Genomic DNA, 20008 nt, shown 5'->3' with positions numbered 1-20008 from the left:
CCCCCCAAATAAAGCGAGGTTGAGGTTGATATGGAGAAAGAGAAGGAGTCGAGAAAGAACCAAGAAAAGGAGAAACAAGACACGTTTGGCATGCTCAAAGCGTACCCTCATCTGCTCGAGAGCGCAGTTGGCCTCGTTAGGGTTATGTCCCCTGTATTTCTGGAGCGCTTGCCACAAGGCCCAGAGTCTGTCCGTGTTGGAGTGATGCACATAGAAGGCGGGGTCATAGGAGGCGTAGTGCAGGTGTCCCATGGAGTGCACTTTGGTGCCTCCCAGCCAAGAGTGCACGGCGTTGTGCGTAATCTCGAACTGAATCTCAAAGTCACAGTAGTCTTCTTGTTCTAGAGCCAGCAGTGCCTGGTTGAACAGCCAAGTGTCAAAGCCGTGGGGGCCTTGCTTGAACAGATAGTCACCCTGAACGTAAAGGGAAGAGTGCAGTAAAGTATCACATAGCAATGAAATAAACAAATTAATAATGGATCCCTCAATAAAATTCAAAGGGCAAGAATATTAAAACAGTCAGTGTTATAGAGTATAAAACTAAGAATGCCTAGAAACACACCGAATAGAGCAGTGTAATGTGCCGTGTCTTAAAGTCGTAAATACTCTAGAATCGTTAAGTTTGTCAAGCCGTTCTTCAGTTCGCGCTGGCAGATCAAGATGAGACGATGTATTACCTGTACATCTCTCTCGGTCGTTGTGTTCTCAAATTCAATCCTGGCCTTGTACCAGGGGTTGTCGATAGTCTGTCCGGTGTACACGTCCGTGTAGGTTGGGTTGGCCAGAAGTCCGGGTAGATGGTCAGTCTGGCGTGACCAGTCCCAGTAGGGGATGCCCACGAGAGAGCCGTGACGTCTGAGGGCATCCTCCACCTGGACAGTGTACAGACGATGCCACTGGGGGAAGGTGGCCATGCCGTGCAGACAGCACGCGTACCTGAGGAGGAGATGAGTACAGGTTGGCTAGTATATAGATGATGCTATTGGTGGTAGGTGATTATTCCCAAGTGGGGTATTAATATATAATACATGCTATCGCCCTGGTGGTACCCATCGTCCACCAAATTTACCAAATTGCCCACTGGCTGGCAAAACCGCCCAGGTTTCCAAACACAGGTATAAAGGTACCAGTATAGTGGCACAACAGTTTTTCTTTTATTTCTATTTGAAAAGAGTTATAGGGTCGAGTGTGACAATAAAGTTAAGAAATAAGATGCCAAGATCAGCTGTCAAGAAATTTGAATATTTCAAAGTATGCATGTTGTTGTCTTTCTTTTTAAGTTTCAGATAAAAAGTGCAGAATCGAAAAATCTATATGACAATGGAAGTTATGCCTCTTTTTTTTCAAAGTGTCCCAAACCAGCAAGTCTTCAAGAGTGCAAAATGCGAATCCTCAATGAGTTAACACGTCTGCGCTTACCTCTTGCTGGCGCTGGGGCTTGGGCACAGAGGGGGGATGGCATGGAACGAGGCGATGGACTGGTATCCGTCAGCGGAACTGTCGGCTTGAAGGGCAGCCATGGCTTTCAGGAGGGACAACTCCTCCTGAGGACTCAGGGCGTCGATGCTCTTTCTCACCTGATAAGAGCTCAACTGGCCGTCTGACTCCTGTCTCTCGTCTGTTAACGATGATAAAAAACGTGAAAAAAATAACTTTGCAGGCTACAGCACTTTTTGTCAAACTACATGTATTTCAACGGGGTGTAAAAATCTACATTTAAAAGAGCCTGGCTGTTAGTCTCATACTATACCTTGCGCAAACATTCTAAAGAACTGGATGCAAAGAAAACGATGATAAGTTCGTCTGTACAAACGCCCACATTTTCCTCTCTCGGTTTCTAACAGCAGTCCACTTGTAACAAACTCCCACCACTAACCATCCTGACCTCTAATGTTCCCTAATAGAATAAAGCTACAATTCTGGTGTCCCCCGTCCACAGAGACCCCTAGCCTTAGCTGTTCAACAACGACCACTTCTACCAGCAGGCTCTGTTCGTTCTGGAGCACACCAATTTCTGCGATTTTCAGATCGAGTTTGAGTTGATCCACAACGATCTGCACCCCAGCGTTCACATTTCTAAGTTTTATTTGATAGCTTTTTGGGCCCTGTACAATGTACAACCAATTAACGTAATATATAGCCTTTTCCCAATTATTAAAGGCCGCTGTTGGGCTTTCTGTTTTCAGTTGTAGTAAGAGCTATGATCTCTATCTGACTGAGCTTTGAATGGCCAACGACTTCGCCATTATCACAAGAAGCTGGCGTTTCGTTTTAGTGTAAGTTTGAGTTTAACGGCACTTGCAAAATGAATAGGTAATATAAGTGTTACAAGTAGAGAGTAACATACAAAGAATAAAAGGAGGAGAGATCAGGGTTATAGATGTTTGATAAGAAGAAGGAGCAAACCACATTAGAACACCCGCCTACCACCCACATTGTCGGTATCACGACTTACTAGATCCGGGCACGTAGAAAACAGTGGGGCTTGGAAGAATGCTGGGGCTCAAGAAGCTGCCGTTGACTGCGCGAATGTCGATCTTAAGCTCAAAGTTGGCAGCGTTGTCCAGTTTAAGTCCGAGGTCTCTCACAGCGTGCGTGATGTCATACTTGTAGAGACGGTCAAACACGAAGGGCATCTCCAGCTGTCCACCAAGGACGGAGAATACTCCGGCCTGATGATGGCGTCAGAAGAAAATGAGGTCAAATGGTGTAAGAAGAAAATGGAAAGGTAGGACAGAAGAATGTTGAAAATGATCTCACAAATATCTGAAGATGACACTGAAAGGAAATAGAAAACGTTAATCAATTATAAGCTTGTGTTAAAAAAAAATCACGAGTAGTAACATCCTGCCATATGAGGAAAAGAACCGTCTATCACACAATTCAATATATCGTGAGAAGGTATGAGGAAGACTTCATGTCAGGCCTTTTGCCTTTTCTTCTAAGTCTACCCCCCTCAACACACACACACACACACAAACACACACACCCACAGACACACACACATACACACAGACACACACACACACATTTATATGCAAATGCATAATACACACAAATACACATACATACACTCACTCACTCACTCACCCACTCACTCACTCACTCAGTCATTCACTCACTCTCTCTCTCTCTCTCTCTCTCTCTCACACAGACAGACAGACACACACACACACACACACACACACACACACACACACACACACACACACACGCATATATATGTGTGTGTATATATATATATATATATATATATATATATATATATATATATATATATATGTATATACTATTAATTATTATATACGGATTTTTATTATCCCCCCTATATATATTATTATGTAAATGAGCACCTTGTTTCCGCAGTTCTTCTTGCCCCGTGGCCCGGTAGGCACACAGATGTAGATCTCCACGTCAGCCGAGGCTCCGATGTTGTGCAGCAGGAAGCCGGCAAACACACGGCCGTTCTCCTGTCTCTGGTGCAGAAGGTTCTCCAACTGCGGGATCGTCATGTGGTTGAATGTGAGCGTATCGTACTCGTACTGGAAGTGGTTGCGGTAGTCGAACGTGTCCGCGGGACGGCTGGTGATTGGAAAAGAAAATGATGTAATAATAATTAGCATATGTTTAGCGCATGTCTCCGCCCAAAAGCAAACTTTGTGCGCTTTACGATCTGTACTATTCTGGGACAAGAAAACGGGGTAGCACATTGCAAACGGGGAGAACATTTCGAAAAAATTCATTTGGAAAAGAGACATTTTATAAGTACTTCAAACTGTAGTAACATATGACCTTATGCATTTGCAAGCGCCGTAAAGCCTTACTCAGTCTATAACTAAAACTGTAGTACACATATTTCAACAATTTCAATCAAAGAAATGTTTTAATTATACTCCTTTTGCAATATACTCCTTTTACAATATACTCCTTTTACAGGTGCTTCGTAATAATGTGATAAAAATCTAGCTCAATTCACATAGCTCAAATATGAAAAAATACAGTCATAAATGTTAACAGTAGTCACACGTAAAAATGTTAAGGAAAAAAATCCGACTTTTCTCTTCGCTTATTTCCCCCTTTTTTATTCCATGTACACACCTCCATCCAATAACAAAATCCAACTCTGAACTTTGAAAGACAGCCGATATAGAAACTGATATTTTAAAAATTCTGAAGACAATAAGGATAGAAAAAAAGAAGCTTACACCGAAAGACGTCTTATACACTTAGACGGAACGTAAAAATACGTAAGCAAAATAGAGAGAAATTAAAGAACTAAAAGTTAAGATGACTTGTGGCTTTTGCTATGGCCGATGAGACCTAATCTGGCAGAGATAAACAATTGCCACGTTTTGAGCATTCCAAAGCTCGATTTCCACTTTTAGATGTGCTCAGCTATTATCAGGTAGGCTTCTCACTATTTAGCAATAGAATGCTCATCATAAACATGCCCATTACACCTTGAGTTCTCACCTGTATCTGCTGGTGAGGTCACCGTGGTTCAACTCGTCGTTGTTGAAGGGCTGTAGGGGTTTTCTCATCAGGTTGATGGCGCAGTCAGCCTCATTGTAGGGCAGGCCTCTGTAACGCTGAAGCTCTTGCCAGATGGCCCAGATCCTGGACACAGAGGCGGGTGTACAAAAATCAAGGTTTATATAACTGAAGGAGTCAGAAAAGGTTCAAGTCACATTTAGCTAAAAACAGAGTTCTCCGTATAGCGACACACATTTAGGATGACCACACAACAGCCATTGAATGGGATTAATGGATTTCTTTAAATTTTAAATCAGATTCATAGTCTTTTTTAATTACTAAAAACTTGGTAGTATACAATGCTGAAGTCCAGATTTTTTGTGCTTTTTTGAAACGACCACACAGTGACTCATTTTTTCTGACCCCTTCAATTTTTTAATTTTCAAACATTCTCTTTGCTCAAATTACAAGTAGACGAGAGATATCAATACTATTCCAAGGAGTGAGAGATAAGGTAGGCAAGCGAAATTGGAATATCTCGCCTCTGAACTTCTTTTTTTGTTTTTCGAAAACACTGCCATAAGTACAATTGACCCATACCAAAATATTTGTTCAAGTCTAAATTATGTCAAAACAAAAACAGCAATTTGAAACCCCCGAATCGTTAGAGATATTAAAGCCGGTAGAAATAATATTCTAAGTATGGACCTATTTTTCATCCGCAGAGTATAGACACAAGACAGCCAGAGGTACCAACAGTAAAGTATTTTTTCAGATTCAGCTATCATGTGGGATGGAAGGAAGGGAGGATTAAAGGTCTTCATTATCAAACCAGTTTAACAGTGAAACACATCCACCAACACCGCAGGACACGAAGAACGTTAAGATATGAAACGTGGCCAACCCCAAGACAAAAGAAGTTATACGGGACCACACAGAATATAAGCAGGCCAGCCCAGTATATGATAGATACCGGTCTTCAAATGTGATGCGATAGAGAACAAGATGAAAGAGGAGAACGAACTGTTTATTCAAGCAAGAATACGTTGACTCACCTGTCAGTGTTTGCGTGATGCAAGAAGAAGACGGGGTCAAAAGCAGTGTAGTCGAGAGAGGAGAACGAGTACTCAGCACGTCCGCCCAGCCAGGAGTGCAGGGCGTTGTGGATCAGTTCGAACTGGATCTCGAAGTCGCAGAAGTTGGTCTGCTCCAGAGCAAACAGAGTCTGCTGGTAGAAGTGGTCGTTGTTGAACAGCTGGGCCTGGGGGTCTCTGTGGACGGGAGGACACCAGAATTGTAGCTTTATTCTATTAGGGAACATTAGAGGTCCGGGTGGTTACTGGTGGGAGTTTGTTACAAGTGGACTGCAGTTAGAAAAAAAAAAAAAAAAAAGAGAGAGAGAGAGAGAGAGAGAGAGAGAGAGAGAGAGAGAGAGAGAGAGAGAGAGAGAGAGAGAGGGAGAGAGTAAAATGATAGCTTATTTTTAATTAGGCCTGGACCTTGTAGGGAAACTAAAACGAAATTATGTCCTTTGGTTGGAAATTCATGGGGTCGAAATATCCTATCAAGCTTTCAGAGGACAATCTATACGAGACGCTCGCTTGAGACTTGGAGAGCGGTATTTATAACTCTAAAAGCCCTCTATGTGAGTTTACAGAATTGGTGATGCCTGATGATAAATGGGGCCCATAAAGTGACATCAGTTGATGGTGCTGAACCGGACTCCAGAATGTAGAGGACTATTACATTAAACGAACTTTTTTTTCGTGCGTACAAGAAACTGATCAATAGACGGTTTACACATTAGAAACGCTACAAAAGTAGAGATTTTTTTAAAGGTGAAGGTACTCCTTTTTATTTTCCCAAACCAATCAATGTAGCCCCGTAAGTGAATTCTTGTTTCATTTTGTTTGTTTTACCTATGATGTAAGGGTAACCTACCGAAGAGAAATAACAGACTACAAATATTTTTTTCCGCTATGGGTAATAGGTGTTTTTCTAGACTAATGGTGAAGTAAACTAGTGATCAAAGCACGGCAAACACACCAGAATCCAATATGAACACACATATTTAAATGTCAATCGTACCTGGTGGTCACAGCATCTTCACCCAAGACTTTGCCGCTGAAGAACGGGTTGGGCTCGAACTTTTGAGTACGTGAGTTGAAGTAGGTCGCGTCGTTGATCAGTTTGGGCAGCTCAGTGATGGGTTTGGTCCAGTCCCAGTAGGGGACAGCCACGTTGGAACCCCGGCCCAGGAGCGCCTCCTCCACCTGGACACACACAGGACAGGAAATGTCTCAGGAAACTCAAAGTTTACTTGTTAATTGTATAAAAAGGTTTCGTATAAGTAGAAATTAACGTTTATAGTATACACATACGAGGAAAGAAAATGTCACACATATCGTTACATTAGAATTACAAAGTTTTACCTGACATATTTGGCCATTTTGACTTACTAACACCATGTGTCAGAAATCAAATATTCTAACTATTCTAATAAAATATAAAATTGTTTGGAGTCGTTATCAAGATATTCAAAGAATTGCATTAAAAAACACCTTGATATGTTGTGTAACTCAAAATCTTTTAGGTTAAATTTGTCAAAACTAGGTACTTAGCAATTGTTATTTATGCGGATTTTTCAATCTGTTTTCTCTTATCTGGAACTTAAAAGACAGACAACAACACCCATACTATGAACTAGGCAATTTTTTGTTTCTGATTTATGCAAGACGGTTTGAAATGTGCTGTGCCGTTGCTTTTGGTATACTGATTGATCATGTGTCCACCGCGTCCTCAAAGATCTATGCTGCTTCTAGAGTGAGATGGATAATAACAATAACAATGATAATAATAATAATAATAATAATAATAATAATAATAATAATAATAATAATAATAATAATAATAATAATAATAATAATAATAATAATAATAAAAAAAAAAAAAATAAAAAAAATAATAATAGATAACTAACAATAATATAAAACTTTTCAAACCGACCTGCTCCACGTAGAGTCTGTGCCAAGCGGGGAAAGTAGCCATGCCGTGCACACAGCAGGCAACCTTGCGTCCGTTGAGCTCACACAGTCCAGGTTTGCCGTGGAAGGCGGCAATGTTGGCGTAGGTGTCGTCTTTCTGGATGGAGAGGAAAGCGGCTCTCAGACTTTCTACCTCGCCCTCGTTCAGAGTGGACAGGTCACGGCGCACTTGCGACGCTGTGGTCACCGCCTCGCGGTACTCTTGGCCGTACAGGTGACCTGGAAGGGCGGAAATAAACAACAGCTTTTGGGAACTTATATCAGAGGGAATGGCGAGTTTTTGAAAGGTAGAAATATCCCTTTGATAGTTTGTTACATTACAGGAAAGAAATCATCATCAAAATCTATTTGTCTCTATATTTTTTGAAGCGTAATAATTACTGCCATGTTGACACACTTTCTTCGTAAATTACAAATATCTTGAATTAGATCAGAACGCGGGACAAGGAAAAAAATTACCAAAACCAAAAAGAAAAAAAACCCCACTCAACGTGTCAATGATGCATACCACGACAAAAAAAACCTTTAGGCCTAAATAATTATACAAAGACATCCAAAAGTCACAAGTTCTGAAGGATGATAATTCACGTACTGGTTCCCATTTCGAAGACAACTGTAGGAGTGGGGAAGAGCTGGCCAATATCATTTCCATGCAGGTCCAAAATCTCGTATCTGATGCTATAGCGGTCGTAGTGCTTGAGCCCCAGGGCTTTCAAGGCGTCGGTGATCTCGTACTTGTACAGCCTGTCATAAGACCAGGCCATTTCGTTGACGTCACCAAGGACGTAGAACTCTCCAGCATAGTTGTTGCAGTCATCGCCCCTGAGGAAAAGACAATGTCATTCCACACTCGATCCAGTCAGTTTCTCGGGGGTTTCCACATAAAGCTGTCATTCAAATAAAGACTTAGAAGGGCGTCTGAGTTTCGTTTTATTTCGTATAACGAACGCCCAAGTCATGGTTCTGATTTGAACCCTCTCTTGGTCTACAATTCCATCACAACTTAAAAATAAGACAAACGTGCTTGTTGAATGGCTTTGAAGCATTTGACACATTTGAGATTTCCTTCATGGAGGGACAAAGACTACCATTTGGGAACAATAAGATAAAATCCTAAACAATCAAACATATTTGATTTTCTTAGTGACAATCTGATACTATTGATGAGTTTGATGAATACAACCAACCAGAAGGCTGCGACGTATTGCAGAGTCAGATAATTTATTTGCGCCTGCTATTCAATATGCTGAAATAGACTTCTCAGTCAAATATAATGAAAACGAAGCAAACAAGAGCTCAGCTGGATACAGTGGGTACTAATATTAACCAACTCGTTCTCAAATGTATTACATGGACAATCTTCACTGGGGAATAAGCCAACAACGGAAATCCTCTCCAATGGAAATACGCTACCAAAGAATGATGAGAGAGAAAGAGAGAGAGAGAGAGAGAGAGAGAGAGAGAGAGAGAGAGAGAGAGAGAGAGAGAGAGAGAGAGAGAGAGAGAGAGAGAGAGAGAGAGAGAAAGAGTGGGTGGGGGAAGGACAAAGAGACTCACTTGCAGATATAGAACTTGATCAGTGCTGACTGTTGGATGCCGTGCAGCATGAACCCAGCAAACACGCGATCTTCGGCTTTGTTCTGTTCCAGGACACGTGCCAGTTGTGGTACAGTCAGGCCGTTGAACTCCAGGTTGTCGTAATCGTAGTGGAAGCTGCTGCGGTAGTCGAACGCCTAACAGGAAACCGTCAAAAATTTAATTTCGCAACTTAATACCTTGGAGGGGGTCTTTTTCACTTTCATTATTTATCTCATGACATTTTCCATTCTTCGCTCCAAGTAAGTTGCCCACCCACTTGGCTTTGTTTTATCAGAGATGGACGTTAAATTCGAAGGTCCCACCTCTTAAATAACCTTACAGTGTTCAAGGGAGCGTCACACTTTTCAACAGCTACAACATTCCCCAGATGGCTACGAACAGTTACGTCTTGTCATGTTCAATTCCCAGGCCAAGGGCTAGAACTCAGAGGGCCCCTTGATCGGAAAAGTTTTAAAATAAAGTAAGTCGCACTCTACGCTTAATACCCTTTTCCAGATCATTAGTTTGTAAGAAATGAAAGTGTGTCTTGTAACACTGATGCCTCTCGCCACATGAAGAAAAATCACGCAAGGTATTTTACGTAGACCAAGGACCAATAAAACATTGATTCCTGGACTTTCTAGATATTTTCCGCAACTCCTATTTAATTTCACCCCGAATCATCCCCCCCCCCTTCCTCTCATATAATTATAATTAATTGATTGGCAGGTTCAGTTGTATTCATATTTTCATACCTGGAACGGAATGGAGTGCTCCCGGGTCACAGGGTCAGGGTTGATATCAGAGGTCAAGCTGAATGGTGACAGCGGGTTGCGGAGTTGTCCAATAGCGCAGTTGGCGGTGTTGTAAGGTTTGCCACGGTATTTTTGGAGAGCCTATGAGTGGGGGAAAGAAGTATCATCAGGACCAACATTCCAGTGACATTCAAATTATTGTAAGGTGTGCGGCAATATTTTTGAACATGCAAAAGAAGGAAGTATATTCAATAATTTATTTCCATAAATAGTCATTTAGAGTAAGTGTGTCTCCCAAAGTCCACTCTCGTGGGTGCTCTCGTTTGCAATGGTAATGCAAGCAGTGTGCCTATAACGTAGGTAAAGGATCTCCTTCCATGACTGGCCAAAAGTTAATATACGGAAGACGCGCGTTCGATAACGCTTGAAGACGCAATATTTTGGTCACTTTAAATAGATAAGTAAAACTTCTTTACTAATACATGTACATATTTCTCAATTATGTTTTCTTTTCTTTTTTTTTAACTAAAAAAAAGCAGGCTACAACATGCATACATGCACTATGATTTATGTAAACTCGTGTTCCTGATTTATGCATGGCAGTTCGAAATGTACCACGTCATTCACTTTGCCTGCTGCTGATCGGATATGTGTCTTCCCCGTCCTTAATGACGACCCACGTCAGGACTATATAACATTTAAATGACACGACTGGATGGTTACGGTCTTTATACATTAAATTTGCATAACTCGGATGTATTATCATAGTTCAGTTCAGTAAAGCTTAAAATGTTTTCATTGAAACGCCCTAAGGTAACAAGGACCCTTTATTTTTCTGATCGTTTTTATCGTTTAAGTATTCAATAGTCACTTTCCTTAAAAAAGAAAACACCAACTTTAAAGCACACTGACCTGCCAGATGGCCCAGAGCCTGTCTGTGTTGGAATGGTGCAGGAAAAAGATGGGGTCAAAGGCCGTGTACTGAAGTGAGGCCATGGAGAACTGCTCGCTGCCGCCCACCAGGGCGTGGATAAAGTTGTGAGCAATCTCGTACTGGACCTCAAACGTGCAGAAGTCGTCTTGTTCAAGCGCAAGCAGCACCTGGGAATAATGGAAAGGTGTAGGAGGTTTAGTCATCGTAAAAGTAAAGCCGACTTTCATCTAAATCAGTGTTTGTCAATCTTTTTATTGACAGCGCCCACTTTTGCTGCCTTTAAGAGGCTACCTAACTGGTGTCTGTGGGGCAGGGGTTAGGGGCTCTGCCGTCACATGCAGAAGCCCCAAGTTCCATTCGGGTGTGCGTTAATTTTTATCGGTGATCTCGGTTTTCTGCTGGGATGTTGTATCCCCCTCAGCCCGGGTTGGTCCAGACAGGCTTGATCAAAGCTCGCCCCTTCTTAGATAATCGAAATGGTGTCGACTGGAGTGTAAAAAAAGCACCCAAAATAAAAAAAAAAGAAAAGAAAAAGAGATGCCTACCTGTTTGGCAATATCTGTGTAGTCTCCAAAGTTGGGCTGCTGGTACAGGTCATCTCTGACGGACCTCACCGTGTACTGGTCTACGTCATCAATATGTCCACTGAGTGAACGAACGAAAGAAAAAAATAAACATGAAATAAGACAAAAATTGCATTATGCGCCTTGGAATTTCTTTATTTTTACAACATACACGGCACAAAACATAGTTTCCGAATATGACGCAGAACTTGTAAGTTACAATCAAAATATCTCAGAAACTGGTTCAGCAATAATAGTTAAATAGTTTCTAAATACTTTGCGTCGAGATATGTCCACGCTCAAATCAAAGAGCTACGCTGCAGTGACCACGTAGATCTACTTGCCTCTGGCAGCATACTGTAAATTAAGGGTCTCAAACTCGCTGCCTGGGAGGCAATTGCAGCTCCTTGGCATCAAAGATTATTGTTAGTGCGGCCCTCCCTCATGCCAAATATGGAAGCACTGCCAGGTCTCCGTGAACAAGGAATAGATAAGAAAATCGTTTGCTCTGATGAAAAGTTAATTTAATGAATCGAAACCCATTCCTATCAATAAAAAATAAAGACTAAAATGTAAAAAATAAAAAACCTTGGAAACATTATTGTTTGTTGAATGCTTAGTACAAGTAATTCTCACCTAGAGTCTACTTTCATCGCCCCCCTCCCCCAGGTAATTCGAGTTTGAGTCCCTTGCTATAAATGGACGTAGCTATTGCCATAGTAACTAACATTTCGTAGGCCAAAAATAACATGTATTGATTTTCTTTTCATACTTCCATGCGAGGTTTTTACAAAACATTTAGTGAGGCACTTGTTCAAAACCTTCTATGGCCGGAGCGACTCGGTGAATGGTTACCTGTAGAACGGGTTCCTGGTCTCCTTTCCGTTGCTTGGATCGACGTAGAGGGCGTCGTCGACAAGACTAGGAAGTGACGTCATAGGTCGAGTCCAGTCCCAGTAGGGCAGGGCTCCTGTGTAACCATGGCGACGCAGGGCGTTTTCAGTCTGTACCGCGAGAAGTCTGATGAAAAAAGGATCGACTTGTAGTGTTTTGCTCAAACTTTTCCCCACGTAACACCCCCCCCCCCTCTTCCTTTGCACAAACAAACAGACACAATAAAAAGCTTAAACCCGTCCCCCGAAACAAAAAAACAAAAACAACTGAAAACCTGAAACAAAACAAAACAAAAAAAGGGAGGAGAGGGGTAGGAGAGGAAAAAAGGTTAATCCATTGACAGCAAATAGATTACAAAACAGGAGCATAGAAAGCTAGAAATAAAATACGAAGTTACTGACTTAAACAAAAATTAGGCCATCACCCAAAGTTTGCTGAAGATGGAGTGACGTGGAGAGCAGTGGCTTCTTTACAAAAAGGAACTGTGGCAGAATTGTATCCAAACTCTTTTTTAAAGAGTGTTGTAGGTGGAGTAGCAAAAAAGCCTCAAAATTTGTTCCGTACCTGTGCCAGTGAGGGAATACAGGCATTCCATGAACACAGCACGCGACCTTCTTCTCAGCATCAGGGGCTGGGCACCATTTAGGAGTTCCGTGATATCTGCCGAGATCTTGAAAACCTCCCGCGGATTTGTCCTCCTGGAGATTCGCCAAAGCGCGACGGAGTTCCACGACTTCTTCGGCGTTAAGGTCGTTCACGTTTTTCCGAACGATGATATCATCAGTACTGGATGCAGCATCATCTAAAAGGAAAATGTCAGGTTATAAAGGTTCATTCGTTTCAAAATGTCTTGTTCAATTTGTTTTGAACTTTGACACACCATGTCTTCATAATTACATTTTAAGGTTCCAAAGTTTTGACCTGCATGCGTGAAACCCTATTTGATTTACTTGCATTTAGAAGCGGGCATTTCTATTTGCAGACAGCCTGATATGTATATGTAACTTGATTTGGACATACAATAAATCCCTTACCTTGCTTGTTCTTATGAATGAGCTGCACTCTGGGGAACTCGCTCACGTCGACCGGCGTGCCGTCGAACTCGTGCATCTCAATGCTCACCTCAAAGGGCGAGGACCAGTGAAGACCCAGAGCGGACATGGCGTCGGTGATGTCGTGTCTGTGGGTGGTACGACCAACGTTAAGATTGTAGTTACGGCAAGCATAATACTATGAATTGCTGATAATGTCTTCTCTTTAAACATTTTGCAGTGTCATTATGTCGCTTTGTCGTAATGAGTGACATGGAGAGAGAGAGAGAGAGAGAGAGAGAGAGAGAGAGAGAGAGAGAGAGAGAGAGAGAGAGAGAGAGAGAGAGAGAGAGAGAGAGAGAGAGAGAGAGAGAGGGGGGGGGGGAGCACGGGAAAGAATAGTGAGTTGAAACTTTCCAATTTAGATTTTGACATTGCAGGTTTCAGATTTGAAAACCAACGTGGAATAAAAGATGAAGCCAGTACATTGTACAGTATCCTTGAGCCACATCAGTAAGTGGTGCTTACAATAACATGCTCATAAAGAATTGCAAACTTAATTAGTTTACCTGTAGAGACGGTCAAATCCCCAGGCCATCTCACTGGGTCCTCCCAACAGGGCACCCTGACCAGCATTGTATTTCTCCTTTCCAGGGGCGTTCACGAACACGGTGGCGATTGCTGGAAAGAAATATAATATGTGTTCTGTTTTGGGAAACTACTCGGGAGAGAAAGAAAGAACGAAAGAGAGAAAGAGAGAGAGAGAGAGAGAGAGAGAGAGAAAGAGAGAGAGAGAAAGAGAGAAGGAGAGAGAGAGAGAGAGAGAGAGAGAGAGAGAGAGAGAGAGAGAGAGAGAGGGAGAGAGAGAGAAAGAGAGAAAGAGAGATAGAGAGAAAGAGAGAAGCAGGGAGACAGAGAAAAAGACAATGACAATGACAATCTTTATTCATCTCACAGGGAGAAATTTGTCTTGGTCGTTAACAATGGCAGTAGACGTTACAAAAGTTAGACCTAAAGGTGCACCCACGCAAACGCACAACAAGACAGGCCAATAGGTTTAGTAAATACGCTCCGTAAAACATGTTTTCTCTCTCTCTCTCTCTCTCTCTCTCTCTCTCTCTCTCTCTCTCTCTCTCTCTCTCTCTCTCTCTCTCTCTGTTTCATTTATAGCACTGTGTGTTCAGTAACCTCACTGTAGTTGGTTCGAATGAATTTCTATATCTGTCTGTTCTTGCTTTTTTGGACGGGGAGAGAGAAAGAAGAATAGATTGATAGGCATAATACAGTTAGATAGATAGATAGATAAATAGATAGATAGATAGATAGATAGATAGATAGATAGATAGATAGATAGATAGATAATATATTCTTCTTTTGAGTCTGTATGCCATTCATCCCTGATTGTTTCCGCCGGCATGGTCCAAGCCCACATTCTGAATGTTCTAAATTATGTCGTAAAAACACCGACATTAAAATCCTTCTGTTGGGAAGGAACTGCCTTTAAATTCTCGGATTCGATTTGGAATGTCAGATGTCAACGCTCAATAACTAACACAAGCAAACGACAATATTGCAACTACAAGCAGCAGCATCACGACTACAGCAACATCAACAGAAACAGCTACTGTATCACTACCAAAATCATTAACACAACCATCAGCACGACCAAAAACAATCAACAACAGCCAACAACAAGAAGGTTAGGAACATTAACGAAAATATCAACGTTCTCTCACCAGATTTCTTGATACCGTGCAGGAGAATACCAACAAAAGTCCTAGATTTTCCCTTCAGGTTCTCGTTAATGTAACTGTCCAGCTCGGCAATGCCCATGCCTCCATAGTGCAGGCTGTCATAGGCGTATCCCAGCTCTTTCTCATAGTCGTACACGTTGGTGGGTACGGAGTGAGAGAAAGTCTTCTCGTTGTTGTTCAGAGGTGAAGAGAACGCGAAGGGTTTCATCGGCTGGTGCACATAGGACTGCGCGCAATGAGCCTTGTATGGTTTGCCCCTGAAATGGTTTCACATCAGATATTTTAGATCGCACTGCTTGGTAGTTTATTAGAGATCACATCGTTTAATTCATTCTAAATTCACATTAAGCAATGTTTGTTTTTAGATTATAGAAATACATCAGATTTTTTAGTCAGAACAAAATGTACCGTTTTTGCGTGCTACTTGAATTTTAAAAGGGTTCAGAACCTGTGTATTTTAATCGTGGTTGAGCGCTGTATAAATGTCAAATAAATTAATATAACTATTACAACTTAAAATCATTTGAGAAGCCAATACATTATATTGAGGCTAAAGAGAGAGTTTTGTTTAATGATGGAATTTTTAATGATTTTTTTTACTGATGGTAAAAGTTCCTATGTAACTGCTTAGCGATCTTCAAAAGACACCTATTGCAGGAGCAGAGCCTGAGGTGTCCAGACAAAGTCATTTAGTCGACGTCAATTGATTTTGATTTACAATCCTATTACGTAAGTTCTACAAAACTTTGTTTTTTTGACAATGGCTGTCTACCGACAGCAAGCCTCTACTTACAGTTTCGTTAAGTCGCACACCCTTTAAAATGTTTACTTCGGGGGGTGGGGGGTGGGGGTGAAAGTGCAATGTATTTTTACCGACCTGTGTTGCTGCAGAGCTGTCCAGATGGCCCAGATTCTGTCCACATTGCTGTGGTGCAGGAAGAAGATGGGGTCATAAGCGCTGTAGGAGAGAGAAGCGAGGCCGAACGGGGCGTTTCCTCCTACTAGAGCGTGGATCATGTTGTGGGCTACTTCAAACTGGACCTGTTGGAACCATGGATATACAGAATTTATGATAACAAGAATAACAACAACAGCAGTATGCCCCCACCCTCCTTGACTTAAAATCCGAAGGATTTCTGGGGAGCAAGCCCCCCCCCCCCTTTCAGTTCTTCGGCTCATGATGTGATGTCTCGTAATTAGTTTTGAAATTTTCTTAGAAATAAATAATTTGCGAAGCTTTTAGTGAAGCTTTCTGCAATCACAAATACGACGGTTCGCCCCCCCCCCCCCCACCAACAACAACCCACAACAAAACACACAACAACAAAAACCCCAAACAAACACAACAAACCCAATACACCTGCTTGCGAGAGCAAAAGCAAAAAAAAATGACTGAGAGTTATCATTTGAAAGACAAAAGACCAGGCAAATAGACAAACCTCAAAGTCGCAGAAGTTGTCTTGCTCCAGAGCCAGTAGGTAGGCATCAAAGAGATCAGTGTGGTCACCGAACGTTGGGGTTTGTGTCAAACCCTCCAGAACATCACGTGACGTCACGACTCCGTTGCCGAGGAAGGCGATTTGGGCGTTGTAGAACGGGTTGTGCACTGATTCACCACTATCGAAAGATACAAAGTTTGAAAACTGTATTTACAAATGGAAAGAAGGCCAGATACAGATTTTACCCCCGATTCTGTTCTACTTTACATCGCTTTAATTAACCCCCCCCCCCCCCCACTAGTCAGACAGACTGTCTGACAGAGGACAAAATGATTAAAATAAAATGATGATTTTACGGTGGGTTTCCCTTTAACCAGTTTCTTGATTCTACTTTGTATTCCTTTTCGTAATTGTGAATGTTTAATACGCATGTGACGTTTCTGAATAAAAAGTACGAAACATTCCTGTCAGGTATAAGAATGACAAAGAGACAAATAGAAAGATAGATAGATAGATAGAGAGAGAGAGAGAGAGAGAGAGAGAGAGAGAGAGAGAGAGAGAGAGGGAGAGAGAGAGAGAGAGAGAGAGGGAGAGGGAGAGAGAGAGAGAGAGAGAGAGAGAGAGAGAGGGAGAGAGAGAGAGAAAGGGAGAGAGAAGATGAGAGAGACAGACAGGGAGAGAGAGATAAAGTTAGATGGATAGATAGATAGACAGAGCGATAGAGAGACAGACACAGAGAGACAGAGATAGAGACAGAGATAGAGAAGAGAGGGAGAAAATAGATAAAATTATACAGAAAAACTTACTGGCTCACACTACATGTACGAGGGCTGTCCCACGGAAAACCGGAAAAGGTCCGTAAAAGCAAAAATCTTTGTCCTATTATAATAAAACTGTAACACATCATGCCTCAACATGTGCTTTATTTTTCAATGTAATCACCATTCTGCTGGACACATTTTTCCCACCGCTGGATCTGGGAGAAGATACCCTTCCTGAAGAATCTTTCGTCAAGGGATTTCAACCAATCGTTCACGGCTTCCACGAGGTCTTCGTCGTCGGGGAATCGCTGTCCAGAAATATGGTGTTTCATTGGTTCACAAAGGTGATAATCTGACAGGGCCAAGTCAGGACTGTGAGGGGGGTGTAGTAGAACTTCCTATCCGAACCTTTGGAACCAGTCTTTCGTGACGTTTACGGTGTGTGGCGTTGTGTTGCCATGCTGCAAAATGACCACGCTGGTCTTTTTCGGCCCCAACCCATCAAGCAGAGACCTTTCAATAGTGCAGCTCATCAAACTCTATCCTATAGACAGTCGACTTTGAAATGTTTAGCGACTCGCAAATTTCGCGAATTTTTAGGCGCCTGTCTGTTTGAATAAGTTCGTTAACGCAACTCTTGTTGTCCTCAGTCTTGGCAGAAAAACAAGATCCTGGGTAAACTTTGTCATTGATATCGGAGTGCCCAGCTTTGAACTTACTACATCACTCATATGCCTGTGACTTTGCCATTACTTTCTCCCCATAAACTGACTTTATTTCAGTGTGTATTTCTAGAGGTTTGAGACCTTTTGCGGTCAGAAACCGAATGACAGACCTCACTTCTACCCTTGACCAATTTTCCAAGGGGGTAGCCATCTTTTGAGAACTGCTGTGCTCGTTTGGTTAGTGCGATGCTCATGGTGCTCAATCGGGAAATTTCTAAATGATTGTTTTACAAGTGTGCGTTTACAGAATGTGAAAATATTGAATAGTTTTCAAATTACAGCCAAATTCCGGTTTTCCGTTGGACAGCCCTCGTATTTATAGACCCTTCTCACCTTGTTGGGTCCACATAGCTCTCATCAGCAGCCAAGGCTGGGATAGTAGTTTTAGGTTTCGTCCAGTCCCAGTAAGGCATACCGATGTGAGCTCCGCGGCGTCGGAGGGCATCCTCAACCTGAAGGGAAAGGGAAATGGCGAAATGTTAAACACTAGCTACTTGCGTGTCTTTAGCACAACATACAGCTTAGAGTTTAGACTATGGTGCATTGCTTTAAACCCCGTCGGCTGTCACAACTATTTGACAATAGTGATGGTTATGGCGATGATGATGATGATGATGATGATGATGATGATGATGATGATGATGATGATGATGTAAGTGGTGGAGGTGGTCGTGGTGTTGACGACGACGACGACAAGGATATTATTTTTATTTCTTTCACCTGTACGACAAAGAGCCTGTGCCAGTGAGGGAAGGTGGGCATGCCGTGGATACAACAGGCCAGTCGGTTCTTGGCGCTGGGGTAAGGACATTTGCCCGGGTCTCCGTGGAACTCTGCTGTGGCCTGGTAGCCGTCCACGCTGGCGTCATTCTGGGGACAGATGGACAACCGGATCTTGATTTCCTTTTTCCTTTTTAGTCAAACACTTTAATTCAATTGATTATTTTATAATAGACAATAAGCGTACAACACGAAAGAAGGCTGGAGTGGAGATGAGGATTTCTCTGGATTCGGTTCTCGTACCCCTCACCCCACCACAGTTTTAATTGGTCTTATTTTGCCTTTTTTGTATATGTTCTGTCACATAAACATTCTCACGCACACACACACACACTCACACACACATACACACACACATACACACACACATACACACCTACATACATACACACATATAACACACACACACACACACACACTCTCTCTCTCTCTCTCTCTCTCTCTCTCTCTCTCTCTCTCTATCAGTTTCTTTCTCTCCTGTATCTCTTTTACAAGTCGGTCACAAAAGTCCTATTGAGCTTAGAAAACAGACTTTCAGTATTAATTTGCCCTTTCGAGGACTTCGCCTCCTGGATTTTGTCCTGCCATTTAATGCCTATATTTCCTCTGAGACAGTCAATCTGGAAATGACTGAGCTTCTTGGAGTGGTGTTGGCACACTTTGTCTCAGAACCATAAAACCGGGTTGGGAGGACAACAGCTTAGTATTATACATAATATATACATATTTATCTATAGACAACAACGTGTTATTACCTGAAATTTCTGCATGGCCTGTCTCAGCTCGTAAACCTCTTCTCTGGTGAGACGAGAAATGTCCTTTCTCACTGCCACACCCTCTTGGAACTCGTGCTCATGTGCGTCATCGTGGTGGGAGATGGGAGCTGCAGAAAGAGTAAACGATATAAGTTGTGCTTGCGTCCTCATACAAACACTTCCGCAAACATACATATTAAAAAACAAAACAAAGAAAGAAATATATATTGACACAGATGGGAAAGGTGATGACATAAAATAGCGGAATAATAATAATAATAATAATAATAATAATAATAATAATAATAATAATAATAATAATAATAATGATAATAATAATATAGTATTTTATATTAATAATAATGATAATGGTGATAATAATAATAATAGTAATAATAATAATATTATTAAAGATGATGATAATAATAATAACAATAATGATGACAATAATAATAATAACCACAATAGTAAAAATACCAATAATAATAGCAATCAAACTATTAAATACAACATCAATAGCCC

General features: G+C 41.7%; 1 protein-coding gene across 1 annotated transcript in view; it reads right to left on the bottom strand.

Annotated features, from left to right (window-relative positions):
- Window positions 1-20008, bottom strand: part of LOC101860977 (hemocyanin 2) — a gene marked incomplete in the record, with an annotated part of 96201 nt that overhangs the window by 45074 nt on the left and 31119 nt on the right. Inside the window, 25 exon segments of the mRNA XM_035970179.1 lie at window positions 106-414; window positions 678-936; window positions 1420-1618; window positions 1870-1880; window positions 2452-2672; window positions 3354-3582; window positions 4474-4617; window positions 5529-5744; window positions 6562-6746; window positions 7480-7736; window positions 8110-8339; window positions 9075-9250; window positions 9851-9991; window positions 10763-10951; window positions 11330-11429; window positions 12203-12367; window positions 12806-13043; window positions 13276-13421; window positions 13842-13953; window positions 15009-15283; window positions 15904-16067; window positions 16466-16643; window positions 18285-18403; window positions 18672-18821; window positions 19487-19774. Coding sequence (XP_035826072.1) covers window positions 106-414; window positions 678-936; window positions 1420-1618; window positions 1870-1880; window positions 2452-2672; window positions 3354-3582; window positions 4474-4617; window positions 5529-5744; window positions 6562-6746; window positions 7480-7736; window positions 8110-8339; window positions 9075-9250; window positions 9851-9991; window positions 10763-10951; window positions 11330-11429; window positions 12203-12367; window positions 12806-13043; window positions 13276-13421; window positions 13842-13953; window positions 15009-15283; window positions 15904-16067; window positions 16466-16643; window positions 18285-18403; window positions 18672-18821; window positions 19487-19774 — 4701 coding nt within the window.

Source organism: Aplysia californica, unplaced genomic scaffold (genome assembly GCF_000002075.1).
Source record: "Aplysia californica isolate F4 #8 unplaced genomic scaffold, AplCal3.0 scaffold00231, whole genome shotgun sequence".
Classification (NCBI taxonomy): domain Eukaryota; kingdom Metazoa; phylum Mollusca; class Gastropoda; order Aplysiida; family Aplysiidae; genus Aplysia; species Aplysia californica.
Note: the sequence above shows the minus strand (reverse complement) of the source record. Positions and strands in the feature narration are given on the sequence as shown.